The 18346-nt window shown below is 36.4% G+C and overlaps 1 protein-coding gene across 1 annotated transcript in view; it reads right to left on the bottom strand.

Moving 5' to 3' along the window:
• LOC149908150 (cell adhesion molecule Dscam2-like) overlaps positions 1-18346 on the bottom strand; it is a 73269-nt gene that overhangs the window by 49164 nt on the left and 5759 nt on the right. The window contains exons 2-4 of the mRNA XM_090102694.1: positions 7037-7226; positions 4788-4933; positions 3565-3717 (exon numbers count right to left, since the gene is read on the bottom strand). Coding sequence (XP_089958820.1) covers positions 3565-3717; positions 4788-4933; positions 7037-7226 — 489 coding nt within the window. The remainder of the gene's footprint in view (positions 1-3564; positions 3718-4787; positions 4934-7036; positions 7227-18346) is intronic.

Raw genomic sequence — 18346 nt, 5'->3', positions numbered from 1 at the left:
TTTAGGCCAATTATGTCAAAAGCTCCAATCTACTGAATGGATTGCGTTAACTACCATAACTTCTTAACTTTTTACAGGCGAAACAACACTTATGTAAATTGTCAATTTATATCAAACAAATATACAGGTAAGAAAGCGGTAACTGTATAATATGTTTGCTTGGCGTCAAATTTAATGAATTCGATTTGTTTACTTTCAGTTCCCGTTCACTCATTAATATTCAGACGCGCATATTAAGCACAATATCGGATGTTATATCGAGTTTTAATAAGTGTTTATAGAGGATGTAGGGACACACATATGCAATTCGCTGACCGAGCTTTTTGTATATGTGTGCGTCCACATTGTTTCCCCGACGCTTTTTAGATTTATTAGAATAATTATTAGTCAGTAGTGCATAACGGCTAGCTTAAACAACACACATTGTAAAAAGGATTAAAAGTGATTAAAGTGATAGGCTTTATTATTTGGGCAACCTTGGGGGCAGCAGCACTACTCAACATTGGCTGCGAATTGCATATGTGTGTCCCTACAGAGGACGTAGCGTGAATTAATTAGAATATCCGGTTTAATCGCAAGATTAGTAAGTTGGACGAGATAAAACGCTGGTAGGAAGATTACACAAGAGTGTGAGGGAGCGCCATACATCACGTCGGCCTGAGTTACCGCCGCCCCGATGAGATATCGCTTTAATTAATATTGCCTTGTAAGCCGAACTACCTACAGCTTTTATATAGTACTAGCAATGCCCTGCGGTTTCACTCGCATAGATAGCGATATCGTTACAGTGAAAAGTCTACTATAGGTCGGACTATAGGTTTAATTTTTAATCACATGAAAATCACCTTTACCCCGTCCCGCACTACGGCCTTTTTTTTGTTTTAGTGGGGAAATCTTTCATAGATACCCACGGCCTCCGGGGGAGGGGCCGTGGGTTATGACGGATTCCTACCGACCAAAACCCCACTGTGTTCCGTCAAGACGCATATTGGTAGAATTCCTCCGTGACCCCCGCACTACGGCCTGCTCGAACAGTATACCTACTATTTTCTGTAGATTGACACTTTTAAAAATTCGTTATATCTTTTGAATGGAATATCCAATTCTTTTCATTTAAAAAGTATTTTGCTGGTATTGAAACAGTCTATAATAAAACATCATTTAATGGGATAAGGATTAATATATGTGTATGGATAACATGGTTTGATTACTGTCGCCACTTCTATTTACTTTGAAAACGTAAAAAAGTTGTTGTAGTAACATAACTACTGAAGATGGACATATGGTATCGCGGACTTTCTTGTAGATATTGATCCATTCTATATCCGTAGAACATTTTTTTGTTCTATCTTCAATAGATTCTGCAGCGCACGCGATGACAGAAGTTTTATTGAGGATTTTTTTACACCTTGGGTTACATTATTGCATTTTTGGTAAGGATCTCTAATTTTTTTGAAAATGCAATATAGCCTATGTTGCTCAGTAAAGATGCAGCTTTCTAATGGTGAAAGAATTTTTGAAATCGGTCCAGTAGTTTTTGCGTGAAAACCATACATACATACATACATACATACTTACAAACTTTTCCTCTTTATAATATTAGTATAGATAAAGAACTAGCGCTTGTGTGCAGATTAGCCCAGAGTGCAGTCAGGAATGAGATTTACGAGTTAAGTTGCATAAAGCGGCTCATGCAAGGCGCTTCATGTTCCACGTCACTGTTCAAATTTAATTGTATTTGGAATCCACTAAATATATTATTTGATTGACAATAGTATCAATTTTAAATTCCATTAAATTAAATATAATTTAAAGAACGTTTCATTAGTGAGTAGGTGTGTGAAAGGCAATATCACTATTTTCTCATTAAAGGTTATTGCGAAGTGGCATGTATCGAATTTGTTAAGTTTTAATATTGGGCGTTAAACCGACGCATGCGAGTTATTGCAGTCATTATTACACTTCTAGGGGAAGTGCCTTCTGAGTTCTGAGTTCATTAGATTGCGACGTTTGCACGACGAATGAGCAAGCGTTCAACAATCGATAGATTAATTATAATGTTAGTACAGTAAGAATTTATTTTTACTATTTCATAATTTCAAGAATTCAATATCCTTGTTTACCTTTAAATCTAGCAAGGGTCGATGCCGACGATCAATGATCGATCGATTGCTCTGGTAACACCCTCGGAATACAATGTCTTGAGATATTTATTGTACAGGCACCGCAATTAATGTGACTTTCCTATCGTAATTAATATAATAACACGACTTTTTAAATGAATATGATAGATGACATAATAGCCAAATATTATGCGATATAAACCATTGGGATAGCGGATTGCTTTTTCATTTCATTGGTAGTACTACCTGAACACGTAAAGCTCATGTCAAAGATGCTTCCACACTAAGATATTAATTTTTAGAGCTCATCTAGCTGCTCCATTAATTAGCGACGGAGCGGGTCTCGTCGGATGATAGATTTATGGACACCCACTTTACGGTGTCCACTTTTCCCCCTTCAGCGCTATTTATGTGCGCCAATAATTCAAGAGGAAAAAGAATTTTGACTCTCTTGTTACTTTAGCTTTTGATGATAAAACTTTTTAGACGCTTTTTCATAACAAACAAGATTGATACAAATTGAAATCGACAGGGAGAAGAAATTTTAGCTGAGAGAATTATTATTTTAAATTTTACTGAATCACTACATAGTATAAAACAAAGTCGCATTTTCTGTCCCTATTTTCCTATGTCCCTTTGTATGCTTAAATCTTTGAAATCTTGAATCTACGCAACGGATTTTGATGCGGTTTTTTTTAATAGATAGAGTGAATCAAGAGGAAGGTTTATATGTATAATAACATCCATTAAATAGTGGAGAAGTACTGTTATTTTTGAGGTTTCTAATGTGATGTCGTAAATAATTACATTTTTTCCGCTTACATTGCAAACGCAGGCTGAACCCTACGAGTTTTATCAAAATAATGTACTAAGTATTGTACACATTGAAAAGGTCTACAGAAAAGTCCGTGATGGTATATGTCTATCTCTTATGGATAACCCACAATAACTTTTTTTTTGTCATTTACTTTTTACGACAAATAATGGCTAATTTTCGAAGCGATTTTAACCAATACAGCATTAATCCTTAACCAATTAAATACCTTGAATACATTGTTCATTTAATATAGATCTATATGGCCCTTTACACCGTATGATTTAAGTGAATATTTTCGAAGATATTACAGATTTAAAAATTGCGGGACGTAGCGTTTGCGGCGCGCGAAGCCGGGGCTGGTCGCTAGTACTGCTTTTTTTTAATAAATATTTATTAATCACTAAATCCAGATCTTTTAAAATTGATGATTTTTAAAGACAATATGAAAGAATCAAGAATGTTTGTCGCTCAATATCGACGGCATTTACAAAAATTGAATACAGTCATTATGTGTGGTACCTACTAGATTAGTGATACCTATATTAAAATGCGCAAACTTTACTTAGTTATTTGACTATGAAAGTGTAACATAGAAGCATAGAAGTATGGCTAGTGGGTACGCACCAGGCGAGGGCGCGTCGACGGAGAGCACGCTGTCGGCGCGGTACCACAGCGCGGCGCGCGCGGGCGCCCCGCTAACGCGGCACGTGAGCGCCGCCACGCCGCCCGCGCCCGCCGCCGGCGCCTCCACCGTCACCTCCCAGTTGCCGTCCGCTACTGCACAACAAATGTCACTAATAAAAACGTAGTCACAGTATTACAATATAATAATGTGATGTAGTACTAATAGCTTCATAAAATTTTCGTGTCGTGGTGTTCAAGTTAACCGAAACGGTTGATCGATTCTCATGAAATTTTGTGATATATTTCATATCGGATAGGTTTGAGAATCAATAATCGAACAGCATCTGTATTTCAGTAAGGTAGAACAGTGTTTGACGAGACAGCTAGTAATTTATGATATAATAAAGTAATTAAACAATGACTACCTTTTATAATAATGATTTCAGATTTGGTTGTTAACGCGAAGTTCAGTAGTTGTGGGTAAGACAAAGCAGTCCTTTATGAAATTTTAATATAACGTTATTATCATAGAAGTGTAAGTACATAATATTATGTTGTTTATATAATCACTAAGAACTGATTCGTCTACTTTATAATCGAATTTAAGTTATATGACGCATACCATGAAATTAGTAGCATAAAATATTTTTGAATTTGCATCCGGGACGACATTTTACAAAAGTTACATAAATAACAGCCAATTCGGGTAATCTATTGCTTTATGGTATGTGCCTGGCTTGTCTGTGACAATACAAAATCACGACTGCAATTTCGCTGCAGTTCTCATATTTCACTGCAGCTAGATAATTCCAACAAAACATTCAAAACAACTAAAACGGTAACATCGCGGATATGCTACGTGATATTGCTTTTCTTTATTGATTTTGTAGCTTCGGAATGTTGCGTTTAGACACTACTAGTTAATAATCTATGGTACAAAATTGCTCCCTACTTAATACGAAACAAAGTAGGTATAATCTATCGATAAAAAAAAAATTGGTTGTTTGTAAAGTAGGTTTACGATCGAGATGTTTACGTGATAACGTCTTATTGGTGGCAGCGCTCGAGATGAGACGGGAGATCGGTCCGTCTCTCTCTCGTTATACCTGCGATCGCGCTCGTGAGGTTTTGGTGTGACACAAGTTTCTGAACATGTCACCCGACTAAAACGATTTTAAAAACGTTATCACGTTAAAATCATAACCATTAAAAAATTAGCGTACCAGGCACAATGTGCACGTCTCGTGAGACGATGGTCCCGTGCGCGTTGTCGGCCCGGCAGCGCACAAGGCGCGGCCCGCCCGGCAGGCCGCCCGCCGCGAACCCGCCCGCCGGCAGCAGCTCGAGCGTGCCGTTCGGGTAGATCCGCCTGACACAACGTATGAACAACAAGATAATTTGAATGATGTGTTCTTTAAATCTCTGAAGCTAAACATTATAAATTGTTTCGTTATTTTCAAAATTACATGTTAAGCATTAAATTACTGTTTTTTTTTTATTACACACTTAAAATAATAACGAAACTTAATTGACATAATAAATACAGCTTGAATTTGACTCCGTATGCACTTGAACAAGTAAAACACCGTGTCCCAGGAAGCGGGTCTTCTCCCACTTATGTGTTTTACATTGTGCCTACGTTTAAAAATAACATAAAAAAGAAAGATAAGTTGTACATTATCATTACAAAAATCCATACTTATATAATATTATAAATGCGAAAGTAACTCTGTCTGTCTGTCTGTTACTCAATCACGCCTAAACTACTGAACCAATTTGAATGAAATTTGGTATGGAGATCGGATTCGATTTTATTGCGAAATATGTACCACGGGCGAAGCCGGGGCGAACCTCTAGTTATCTATGAAAGGCAAATTCTGGGAAAATAAGCGACAATATTTCAGGTCGCAAAATAACTAGAACGTTGAAAGTAATGGAGAATATTCTAGAGACAATGAAAAATTAACGTGAATTCATCAGAGCAGGAACAAACAGTGCTAACGAGAGCCATTTTTTAGAAAATGGTGAAGTAATGGCCGCGGCGCCGGCCACAATTTGTCCTCGTGTAATTACAGCGTACGCGGCGCCTGTCGCCGCTGCTCGCCCCTTTTCTTAACGAATATTCAAATTTACTAATTCATGTCGCGTCACTTGACGCTCCCGCGACTCTGCATGCCTTGCAAATGCAGTTTAGACGGTGTCGCGTGTTCATCATAGTTTACAGCGGTATTTAGATGCATAAGTTACAAAATCGTGCATAAAATATCATTGCAGTTAATAATTAGTTATTTCCATCATGCTTTTCACCTCATCGCCCGATGTTATAATATTATAGAAACTGAACAAAAAATAGAACATAAATTAATACTTACAAGGTTATTTCATATTTGTCATTTATTTTACTTTATAAAATGTTTCGTATATTTGTACGTCAAGTGTGTGTGTACATAAATAATATGACGATTCTGCTTTATGGAAAGCAACGGAGTAGTTGCGATGGTAATGGGCCCCCTGCACTTACCACCGATTGGCTACCCGCTACATATTGTTTGATATGCCAATGCTAAAATAATTTGGAAAATCCAAAAGTGCACGCCTCATAATTTTTTTTTTAATAAATATTTATTTATTATTATTTTTGTTTATTTAATAACAATTAAACCACATCGAATCAGACCCTGAAAAATGAAAGGGTTCTATTCCTGAGCATACTCAAGCGTAAGAGAAAAAAAAAGACTCGATTAGTAAAGTATTTCGGTCGCTATCGTGTTAACAAGAAAAAGGATCCGCACATACAGACACACGGACGTCCAAGACAGAACTTTTTTAAACTGTTTTTTAACTAGTTTAAATAACAAAAATGACATCAAAAATATCATGAACGTTAAAAATAGTGTTTTTAGGGTTCCGTACCTCAAAAGGAAAAAACGGAACCCTTATAGGATCACTTTGTTGTCCGTCTGTCCGTCCGTCCGTCCGTCCGTCTGTCAAGACCCTTTTTCTCAGGAACGCGTGGAGGTATGAAGCTGAAATTTATATCAATTACTCAGGTCTACTGTCCCTTGCAGCTGTGAAAAAATCAAACTTCTAAGCCAACGCAATCAAAAGATACAGCCGTTTATGCCGCAAATTTTCGACACTTGCAAGGGAATCAAAACCTACAGGGTGCTTCCCGTGAACTGAGAATCTTGAAATTTGGTACGAAGCAACGTCTTATAGCATAGATAAAGGAAAAATTACGAAAACCATAAATTGTACTTTGTAAACCTTGCAGGTTTGTACGGAACCCTCGGTGCGCGAGTCCGACTCGCACTTGGCCGTTTTTTCTTAATATGTGTGTGTATGTTTTATCTTACAAGTGCAATGTATGATACATAAAGACATTTTAAGTTTGAAAAATCAGATGTTTTGCGCGAAGTGACAGTAGTACCCACCTCAACGCTTCGCTTATGAGGCGTGCAAAATGTATTACCTGACTCCGGGCAGATCTGTGAGCGGCGCGCCGTCGTCAGCGAGCCAGGTGAGGCGCGGCGGTGGCGCGGGTCGGGCGGCTCGCGCCGCGCACGCCACGCGCGCGCCCGCCGTGCGCGCGAAGCGGACTAGCGCCGGCGGCTCCTCCGTGAACACGGGCCCCGCGCGCGTCACCCCGTCCGACCACACGCCTGCTGACGGAACATATTGTTGCAAACACGTGCGATAAGCGAGACTCTATTCTTAAAACCTATGCCCGTGTCCCGTAGTATGTTACTCATTTTTATTAGATTTATTAACAGTATATTATTATTTAGAACGCTTTTATTAGTTGCACCTGTATCCTTTAAGTAACCTAGACTTGATTTTTTATTTTTTGCACACTGAAAAAAGATATAATATATTTAATTCAAACTTTGTACACTCCATCACAGATCGGTTTCAATACCGAATAATTCGACCGAATAAATTCAAGCGTGTTCTTTACTTTTTTAAAAACTACAATATTATTCATTATTTTATTGTTTTGATGTTAATGTAATTTAGTATTCATGTTTATAAAAAGTAAGTTTTATTACGTACGTAAGCCGAATTCGTACACGCACTTTACTAATTTGAAGAAAGCTTCTTTATCCGGAGACGCTGTGACGTGAAGTTGAGCGGAATGTCGCCACAAAGCGAACTCTGAGCCACTTAAAAGTCCAACAGCAAAAGTGGAGTTTCAAACTGTTCGACCTAAAAAAGCGGAGCAACTTGGCGATTGTCCTCAGAAGCGTAATTCTCTTAAGTTCCTAGTTTACTGTTTGTTCGTGTTTTAGTTTTATCGCTAACTTGCGACTAACTATAAAAGTTTATTACCTCAGGATTCCAAATTTCTTATCAACTTTATAAGTTTTATTCTGCTTAAGTTGTATTAACATTTCAGTGTCGAGAATGAGTGAAGATGAGATTAAGAAAGATGAATAAAGTTTATAAAAAAACATTTGCACTAATTTTGTCTGTATTACCTAAATGAAACAAAGCCCCGGCAGTGCTTTTAATTACTGCGCGAACGCGTGCAATATCCCGCGCTGAATTGATTTAATCAAGGCGTGTTCCTGACATAATTGTGAAGTAGAAAGCGCGGCAAATTGAAACATTGATTTAGGCAGAATTCAGTTACAGTCGACGGTTCACTGGCGAATAATTGAATAGAATATCCTAGTAAGACCGACCTAATATAAGCGATTAGTCGAGCATCGGTTGCATTTTAGACTTTAGTCGCCTGCTTTATTAATTATTACATACTAGCAGTCCGCCCCGGCTTCGCCCGTGGTACCTACATATTTACGTTTTCTCTACGTAAGAACCATCCTCGTACTTCAAGGAATATAATAAAAAAAGAATTAACGAAATCGGTTCAGCCGTTCCCGAGTTATGCGCTTACCAACACATTTTGCGATTCATTTTTAGGGTTCCGTAGCCAAAATGGCAAAAACGGAACCCTTATAGTTTCGTCATGTCCGTCTGTCCGTCTGTCCGTCTGTCCGTCTGTCACAGCCGATTTACTCGGAAACTATAAGTACTACAGTGATGAAATTTGATGGGAATATGTGTTGTATGAACCGCTACAAAAATATGACACTAAATAGTAAAAAAAAGAATTGGGGGTGGGGCCCCCCATACATGTAACTGAGGGATGAAATTTTTTTTTTCGATGTACATACCCGTGTGGGGTATCAATGGAAAGGTCTTTTAAAATGATATAAAGTTTTCTAAAAAACATTTTTCTTAAAGTGAACGGTTTTTGAGATATCAGCTCTCAAAGTCGTAAAAAGTATGTCCCCCCCCCTCTATTTTTATAACTACGGGGTATAAAATTCTAAAAAAAATAGAGGTGATGCATGCTAATTAACTCTTTCAACGATTTTTGGTTTGATCAAAGTATCTCTTATAGTTTTTGAGATAGGTTGATTTAACTGTAATTTATTATATTTGCTGCTACGGAACCCTTTGTGCGCGAGCCCGACTCGCACTTGGCCGGTTATTATATATAAGATTACGTGCAAGTACTAAACTTTTAAGTATCAATAATGTTAAAGAGCGCCGGCGCTATGCTCTCGACAAGTACCAAACTTTCCTAAACTTTGTGCTGGAATTATCTACGCCTGCCAATCATTATTCTAGTGGAGTTCCAATCCAGCGTGTTGACTGTGTTCCTCCGCACAAACATGTTAATTTTATACGAGATGTGGGAGCGCCGCTCTACGGCCTCCCTTATCTGTAGTCACGTTAGAGGTTCGAATAATAGCAACGGTACGGAATTCTCGTTTAATTGGATTGGCTTTATGTCGGAGGAGAGAACAATGCGCATCTTGTGAAACCGAATCTACGGGTGTGTGGGGCCGAGCCGCAGCTATCGGCTGTGGAATACGGGATGAATGAGCAGCGGCATTGTTGGGACTTGACGTGTGCCAGCGTTTGGGAAATTAATTACATTTGATTATTCAGTACCAACATCTTGACTTTTTCACTGATAGTATGACTGTATTTATTCGGTACGCCATTTATTATCTGGATAGCAATTTTTTAATTAAATTGAATACCTTTCTAATCTGACTGATTTCTTCTATTTCTATTGTATTGTATTCTATTATATCTGTGTATATTATTATTGTTTGTATTGTCATAATGTTAAAATAATTGTAGTTAGATATAAGTATTTTTCTTTTGTATTTTGACTTGAATTGTGTTAATAATGATTAAATTGTACTGTATAGCATAGTGGTGCTTTAGCATGACTGTAAGCCACTATGTTCTTGAAATAAATAAATAAAAAAAAAAAAAATTCAAAAACATTCAACGGCTATACCACTATACCACGCTGTACCTTATAACAATGCGTTTAGTTGATGAAATAATATTATGTTAATTGTTAACAGATTTATGACTCTTGTTGTTTCTAATTTTATAATTATACGCTTGAAACAGATCCAAATTGATATTTCCAATTATTTAGTTCGTGTATCCAATTTAGGAATTTAATTTATATAGTGCAACTAAAATTATTAATTGCACTCAAACCCGAACACTCATAAATAATGTTTAATGAAAAAATATAGTTTTATGGGAAAATGAGCTTTCATAAAACATGAAATCGGTAACGTGACATGGTTTCCTGTACGGCGTGTGGTGGCGTGGTGTGCAGAACCATGGATGTTAGCTTAGTTCGTGATAAATAAATATAGGTACTATTCTACTTACTGTTGAACACTGAGGTGAGGAACAACAGGGTAATGTGGAACATGACGCTGCTTCGCTGTCACCTGCAGACAAATTATATGAGATTACTTTTCTTTTAGTATGATAATTCATCATAATATTGTAGAACAAGCGGTCCGCCCCGGCTTCTCCCGTGGTACATATTTACGTTTTCTCTACATAAGAACCATCCTCGTACTTCAAGGAATATAATAAAAAAAGAATTATCGAAATCGGTTCAGCCGTTCACACGTGATGCCGTGACAACGCGAAACGGGTGCGGACCCGCCGCCTTTTTATAGCTCCCGCCGCGAAGCGCGTCGAACGCGGCAACTGATACACAAAAATACTGCTTATGGCTGCATAGCGTATAGCGTATTTTCATGTATAACTTTGGTGTTTCTACACCGATTTACATGATTCTTTTTTTATTGAATAGGTAATAATGTTAACTTTTTTTAATTAGGGATGAGTGAGAGTGTTGTAAACGTAAGAGTAGACAAATATAATCAGAAAGCTCCGAATTGCTAAGCTATTGAAGTTTCATGTGTTATTGTGAGTCAATTTTAAAAGATAGACATAATATGCTGTCTAGGAATTTATTTTTATATAATAATAATAATTTAAGAACATTTGTGTCGTACATGATTTCTATGTAGCTTTAACCATTAAGGCTGCACACGCGACGGAATCTTAAAAAATGGAGTAACTTCTCCCGTTTTCCCAATATTTCCCTTCACTGCTCTGCTCATATTTATCGTAGCGTAATAAAAAGTATACTATAACCTGCCCAGAAGTATGAAGAATAATTGTGCCAAATTTCGTTAAAATCCGTCGTGTAATTTTTGTTTCTATAACGAATATACAGACAGACAGACAGACAAAAATTTTACTGATTGCATTTTTGGCATCAGTAGCGATCCCTTATCACCCCTTCATAGTTTTTTTTTAATATATTTCATGTACAGAATTGGCCTCTCTACAGATTTATTATAAGTATGGACTAGTAATAAAGAAGTAATAAAAAAAATTAGTTGTCTGTAAAGTCGGTTTACTGACGGTAGTTGAACGTGACAACGTCCGATAGTGCTTCTTTGTCGCTCGTTCCGCGCTCTCGCTTGAACCTCAAGCCTTACATGGAACGCCTCAGAGCTAGGTAACGCCGCATGAGTCATGTTTTTTCGTGCGTGCAGCCGGCTCCATCGAATTATAAGACGTTGTCACGTCAATAATTATGTACACAATCGGACGATCTGTATAGCACCAGTATGGCGACGAATGTACTTGTGCAGAGAAACGGAGGGGAACTGGCGGGGGGTCGGGCGACGCGGGCCGCTTAATGCAATCACGCTGAGTTTGCATTAACTATCGCGAAAGGACGACGCAGTCGTATTTTTTGTTTAATAATTTTATTATACACATAAGTGAAGTCCCGTGTCCCCGTAGTGGGGTAAGGGGCAGATGCATTATTCATTCATCTGTTTCACTGATCGATTTTCTTTAGGGACAAGTAGGTGATCAGCCTTCTATGTCCTGCCAGACCGAGACATTTTTTTTTCTTCGTATCCACCGGGAATCGAACCCAGGACCCCTCGGTTCTACGCTCACGCGTCAACCACTGTACCAAGGAGGCGGTCATTTACACATAGGTACTTACATATTCTATTATGGCGCGAAAAAACTGTTCCGTTTACGGATGTAAATCTACATTGAAATCCCAGAAGGAAACAATATTTCAGAAAGATTTTATTAATTGTATCTGTTGAATTAAAATCAAAGCTATGTATATGTTGTCCTCATTATTTTCTAATCAGATTGTACATCCCAATGCGAATGCATTACTTAGTTAAATGGTATAATATACAATGAAGAACATCCAAAAATAAAGTGTCCACGTAAATAATATTTAGCAGTGCAATATCTGTAATTATGTATTTATGAACAAATAATTACATCAGATTTAATAATCGCAATTATTTTGAATGTACATATGAATAAATGATTTCATCATAATATTAATAATCACAATTGTTTTATTTCCCATTTGTTGCAACCCTAGCGTATTTTAGTGTGGCAGCGTAAGTACCTACGCTGGCGGCGGCATCGCGCGACATCAAAGGCGTTTCCTTACTGTAGGAAATAATATTGTAATACTGTGTGTATAGTATGTAATATATTATATGTATATGTTACCGGAAATGTATGAAATCCAGGAATTGTATACAAATCCTAGGAAATGTGTACAATTCCGATACCATTTAGGAAATGTATAAAATATTGTTTAAACTATTTAATGCATAGATATCCTAGGAAATGTATAATCTTCCTCGGAATTGTATATAATTCCAATATCGTATTAGGAAATGTATAAAGTAAATGATTTCTGTAATAAAACACGTTGTTATTTTTTTGACGTGACAACGTCTTATAATTCGATAGAGCCGGCTGCACGCACGTAAAAACATGACTCATGCGGCGTTACCTCGCTCTGAGGCGTTCCATATAAGGCTTGAAGTGCAAGCGAGAGCGCGGAACGAGCGACAAAGAAACACAATCGGACGTTGTCACGTTCAACTATCGTCAGTAAACCGACTTTACAGACAACCAATTTTTTGTTCTAAAAAGAGCTCTGAAGGTTAATATCAGTAAATCCGATGTAATGATAAATTCAAATATCATCGGCCTTATTAATGAGCAAGAATCTAGCGCTCCTATAATCTCTTTATTTTGATCAGGTTTTCGGAATCCCCAAAAAGGAAGGCCAACTTATTACAAAGTTAATTTTGATATAAAATGCTTACGCTAACCCAGCTTAGGCTGGAATCGAATTAAATATTGAGGGGCGAGGCACACGCTCGTTGAACTCTAAGCTCGCGTTTCGCGTGCTGTAATATGAACACATCGTTGACTGAAAGAATTCGCCAACTTTTGCGAATTCGTTCCAGTAGTTTTAATAATGCTTAAATAACTCTTCAATATTGTTTATCTTTTTTGAGTTGCCTAATAGAAAAGGCACTATATTTCGTAATATATTGTTTAATTTAGTTGAATGCAATTAATGTTCTTATAAAATTTGTAATGTATAACAAAAGTCGCAAGTGATCAAAATTTTTACTTAGTAATTTCCAATTTCATGTAATTGGATAATTATTAGGATTGAAAACTCGTCACAGGGGAAATTTATTTTTAATATCCTTAAAGCATAAGTTAAGAATGTTTTAAGGAAATAAAGTTTTTTAAGGTCACCGCATTATGGAAAGGAAATTAAAACATTTAACATTTCATACTAAGCAATATTTTAGAATTATATAGTTCTTTATAAAGTGATGAATTTGTTATGAGTGGCTTGACTGGGAATATAATTCAATACGAAAAGGCAATGCAGTTTATATAGGCTTATAGACTACTTAAACGTAAAGATTTTGATTATTATTTAATTTTGTATAAGTACCTATCGTAAAGTCACTGTTGGATTAGTTGCACAATTTACAGAAGAAATAACGAGACTCAATAAAAATAACGGCGAAATTTATTACCTTACTTTTTTTTCTATAATTTTCTAATTCCAGTTACTACGTGAATTTTTAACTGATACATTATTATTTGATATCTGGTGTGGTTTCTCCACCAGATGTGTGAGCAGTTGTGTGTGCAGCGAGTGTAGTGAGATCAGTAGAGTGGCCTCATTCTACTATCATTTTAGATGCCACTTTTTAGGCATAGAGTTGTGGATTTTTTTTGCGAATAAAAAATAATGAATAGAAATAGTTTTGACTAAAATTGATTCAATAACCATTAGTGTTTATTCTTATTTCATGAAATCTCTACCAAACTATATTTTTTATATGTATAGGACCTATTCTACCACTACTCATAATAATGACATAAGGAAGAGATCGTATGATGGGTGGATGGATGGTTATTTGTCTTCCAGGTTATTATTTACTTTCATTATTGCCTTTTCACTTCACTTACTTAATTTAGACAAACGCGAAGCTGCGTCTTTACGCAAAAAAAACATTCAACTTCTTATAAAGTAATGAGGTTACATATTTTTATCTAAAACTGAAATAAAGTGCAACATAAATAAGTGCTTTAGCTCCTAGTCTATTCTTGCACCTCACAATCAGCTCCGGCGCTTGACGTCCGAACTTTTGAAACTAACTTGCTCTTTTAAATTATGCAATATGCAGTTCTTATTATTTTTAGTGTACTTTTTATTATTTCTTCTCTTGAATGCACTATCCATACTAATATTATAAATGCGAAAGTAACTCTGTCTGTCTGTCTGTTACTCAATCACGCCTAAACTACTGAACCAATTTTCATGGAATTTGGTATGGAGATATTTTGATACCCGAGAAAGGACATAGGCTACTTTTTATCCCGGGAAAATGACGCAATCCCGGTAATCCCACGGGAACGGGAACTATGCGGGTTTTTCTTTGCATGCGCGGGCGAAGCCGCGGGCGGAAACCTAGTAACAGTATAATTGTAATAATCGTCTTTATTACTCGTGGTAGTTTTCTCAACACTTGAACGTAATAATAAATGATTTTCGTACCTTCATTTTATTTTAACTTCTTTTATCAATGGTCCACAAAAAAGTGCCGAAGATTACAACTATAAATAATTTGAGTTATTTAAAGAAAAGGCCAAGATGTTATTCTTATTGATATAACATTATAAAATATATGAAAAGTCAGATTTAATTCATGTGAAGCATTACGTTTCACACTAATCAAATATACTTGTTTTTTTTCAATCCGATTATTTATATAACTTTTAAACAATTAAAAACTTTTTTGGATTTGTATGTTGGTCTCTTTTAGAAAATAATATGAATGAGTAAAATTTATAAAATAATACTTTACCATTAAAATATCCGTATCCTAAATAACACTCACTACACAATTACTAAATAATAATGTAATAATGTTCGGCAAGTTCGTAGCCTCGTAGCGACGTAACCGCGTAGAGTACCGCGTAGCGCACCGCGCGGCATGTGCGACTCGTTTCGCGGCGCAGGACGAACTAAACTCCTGACTGAGCTACGGGACTACGAGCGGCTCGCACTTTGCTCTGATTGAGTTGGAGACCTTTAAACCCAATTGTCTTAAATAAAGTAAACTTTTGTAACGATTGCCGCTTTGATTTCTAAAATGTATTTTTATACATTTAATTTTTTTAAGTATATTTTACTAAGGAGTTTCTAAATCCCATTAAGATCCATTTATTAGTTATTTTATAATAAAATATATTTCTTTCATTCTATTAAATTACTACAAAGAAGTATACACTGCCTAACAATATAGTATTTGCCTTGTTTGACTGTCGGAACCGAAATTAAACACGGAATACTAAACATTAATACTAAATAAAAATAAGATTATATTTTCAGCTCTCATTATAAATAATATTCAAAATAAAATGTAATACTTATTAAACGTTAACATTAACGAGCTACACAAACGTATAAATGTACGCAATGCCACAGCGGGGCTCAACAATTCTTTGTTTTATGTCTTTAAATTTCGCAATTGTATTTGGGATTCAAACTGATTCATATTCAAGGACTTAAAGCAGGCTGTATAGAGCTCGAGCGGAGAGATAAATTAATCTACATTTAATAAAGGCGATTGCTTTGAAATGAAACTTCGCATCTCCATTGAGGGACTAATTCGATATTCCGGCGAATCGTGAAGATAGGCCCTCTGTTAATATATTCTATGAATAATGTTATATGAAAATATTGTTCTAATAAACAAGTGAGTTGTCTATTTTTATCTATTACCAGCGGTCCGCCCCGGCTTCACCCGTGGTACATGTTTACGTTTTCTTTTCATAAGAACCATCCTCGTACTTCAAGGAATATTATAAAAAAAGAATTATCGAAATCGATCCACCCGTTCACGCGTGATGCCGTGACCAAGGGAAATAGGGATTCATTTTTATATATAGAGATGAAAATGTATTTATTACTCTTACCAAGAGCAGGACAGCTTAATATTATCTACTTTAATCGAAGTGTATGTTTTTTTTATTTATATTAACCTGTTTAAATTGCCCTCAAAAGTATAAATCTGCCCCTTTATTGCAGTAAATGGGTTTATTTCATATAAGTTTGTCCGTCCGGGACTTCGTCCTTTAAAACACATCGAGAGCGGCTCTAAATGAAAAGCAGTCGGTATCAAAGGCGGAGAGACATATACGAAACTTAAAATCCGCGTCGGCTTCCTTTGAACTTTATCGCATTTTTCTGGGTTTATTTTTCTTTCTCTTTCTTTAGAACATTCCGGAGCAATAAATTTAATAAAACATGTTCTTCTACGTGGACTTGAAGAAAACTTAGGTTTTTGTTTCTATGTGCGTCTACTATTAATTAAAAAAATTAGAGCTTTGTTAACTCAACAATAAATACAAAGATCTTTTGTCTCTTGCTGCAATTATAGGTAAAATATAAATAATGTTTTCTTAATGTTAAGGTTATATTGCATTATAAACGCCAAAGTGAATGAGGACCGTTTATAAAATATGTATTACACAATTCTATATTTTACGTCTTGTGTTATATGTCTATGAATAAATAAATACATTTTTCGCACACACACGATGTATTAACGCTTTTAAAGTAGTAAAAATAATTGGTATATATTATGAAAGACTATCAGATTCGAAACAAACACCGGGAATTCCTTCAAATTAAAATACACATAAGCTCGAAGAAAGGGCAAATATAGCCTATTCACGATAGCAGTGAAATCTAAAGCACTCGACAAACGAGGCATATTGTAATTAAAGCAATATCTTGCCATATTTCTGCAGAAGAAATAAATAAACAGAATACAATGGAACGTTAATAACGACACGACGACTCGAGCCCAGATAATATTGTCTTATAATTGACACTCGAAATGAGGACCTTCAAGCGACTCCGCATAACTCAATGTAAACTTATTTATTTGGTTTTGTTTTCAATCTATCTTGAATCTTGCTTCTGGAGGCTATAGTCTCGAAGTATTAAATGTTTTATTGTAGTGCATGTCTTTAATTAAGTCAAAATGAGCAGGTATACATCGTATTTTGTCGATTTCTCGAACCTCTTTATAACTAATCCTAATCTTTATAACTAATACAAACCTAAAAAAAAACTGGACAACAAAAAAGAGTTACAATTGTATTGTAACTCTTAAAACAAGGAGAACAATTCATTCAATTTTCCCGCTTTTAACAAGTTGCCAAATGAAAAGGTCCAACTAATTCAGCATTACGTATCATTGTTTTTTTTTCTTATTCTTTTTAAAAGGAAACTGGACTTGAATTAAGGAGTCTTCACGGGGACAGAGGCTCGGCTGCGAGCGACGGGCGGCTGCAGGGCGGCGTGCGGGGCGCGCGGGGCGCGGGGCCGGGCGCGGAGACGACGTCCTCCGAGCGTGAAGATACCTTGATGAAAAGAAAATGAAACCTGCACCGGCGTGATGTAACACTGCCAAGTACAGAGCATTCAATCTGCAGACAGATCCTAGTGACACGGTATGAGATATGTACTTATAAAAAATTATTGTAGTAATTATTCAAATCAGTATATATCGCATAAATCAATATAATTGTGTTGAAGGAAAAGAAAAATACGATGCAATTATTTTAATTAACAAGAATTCGTGATAATAAATATTAAGAATTTTTTGTGGCACACCAAAGAAATGGTTTTCTTGACTATTAAACATATTATGCCATCTTTAAAGAGCGTACATATTTTTATGATGTGCTATCGTTAGCCTGTTTCAGAAGCTTGTAAGTATCATTTTTCAGTATTGCATTCAAGTGGTGCTACTCTATCCACTAGTGATCTGTGTAGCTGAAGCAGACGAGATTGCACGGCATTGTGTGTCGTCGCGGGAACGGCGCGGCGCGGGGCGCGAGGCGTGGGGCGAGGGGAGGGGGATCGGGCCGCGGGGACGAGGAATGATACAAGAATTAAAAGAAATGCATTTTGTGCAACACTTAATTGCGGACTGTACACTGACGAGCGACGTGACGGGACTCAAATTAATTTCTTTCTGCGTGAACA

Source organism: Colias eurytheme, chromosome 6 (genome assembly GCF_061535395.1).
Source record: "Colias eurytheme isolate Ceu_HAF_F1 chromosome 6, ilColEury1 Martin Lab GWU primary, whole genome shotgun sequence".
Lineage (NCBI taxonomy): Eukaryota > Metazoa > Arthropoda > Insecta > Lepidoptera > Pieridae > Colias > Colias eurytheme.
The sequence above is the reverse complement of the archived record's forward strand: the minus strand, read 5'-3'. Positions and strand labels throughout refer to the sequence as shown.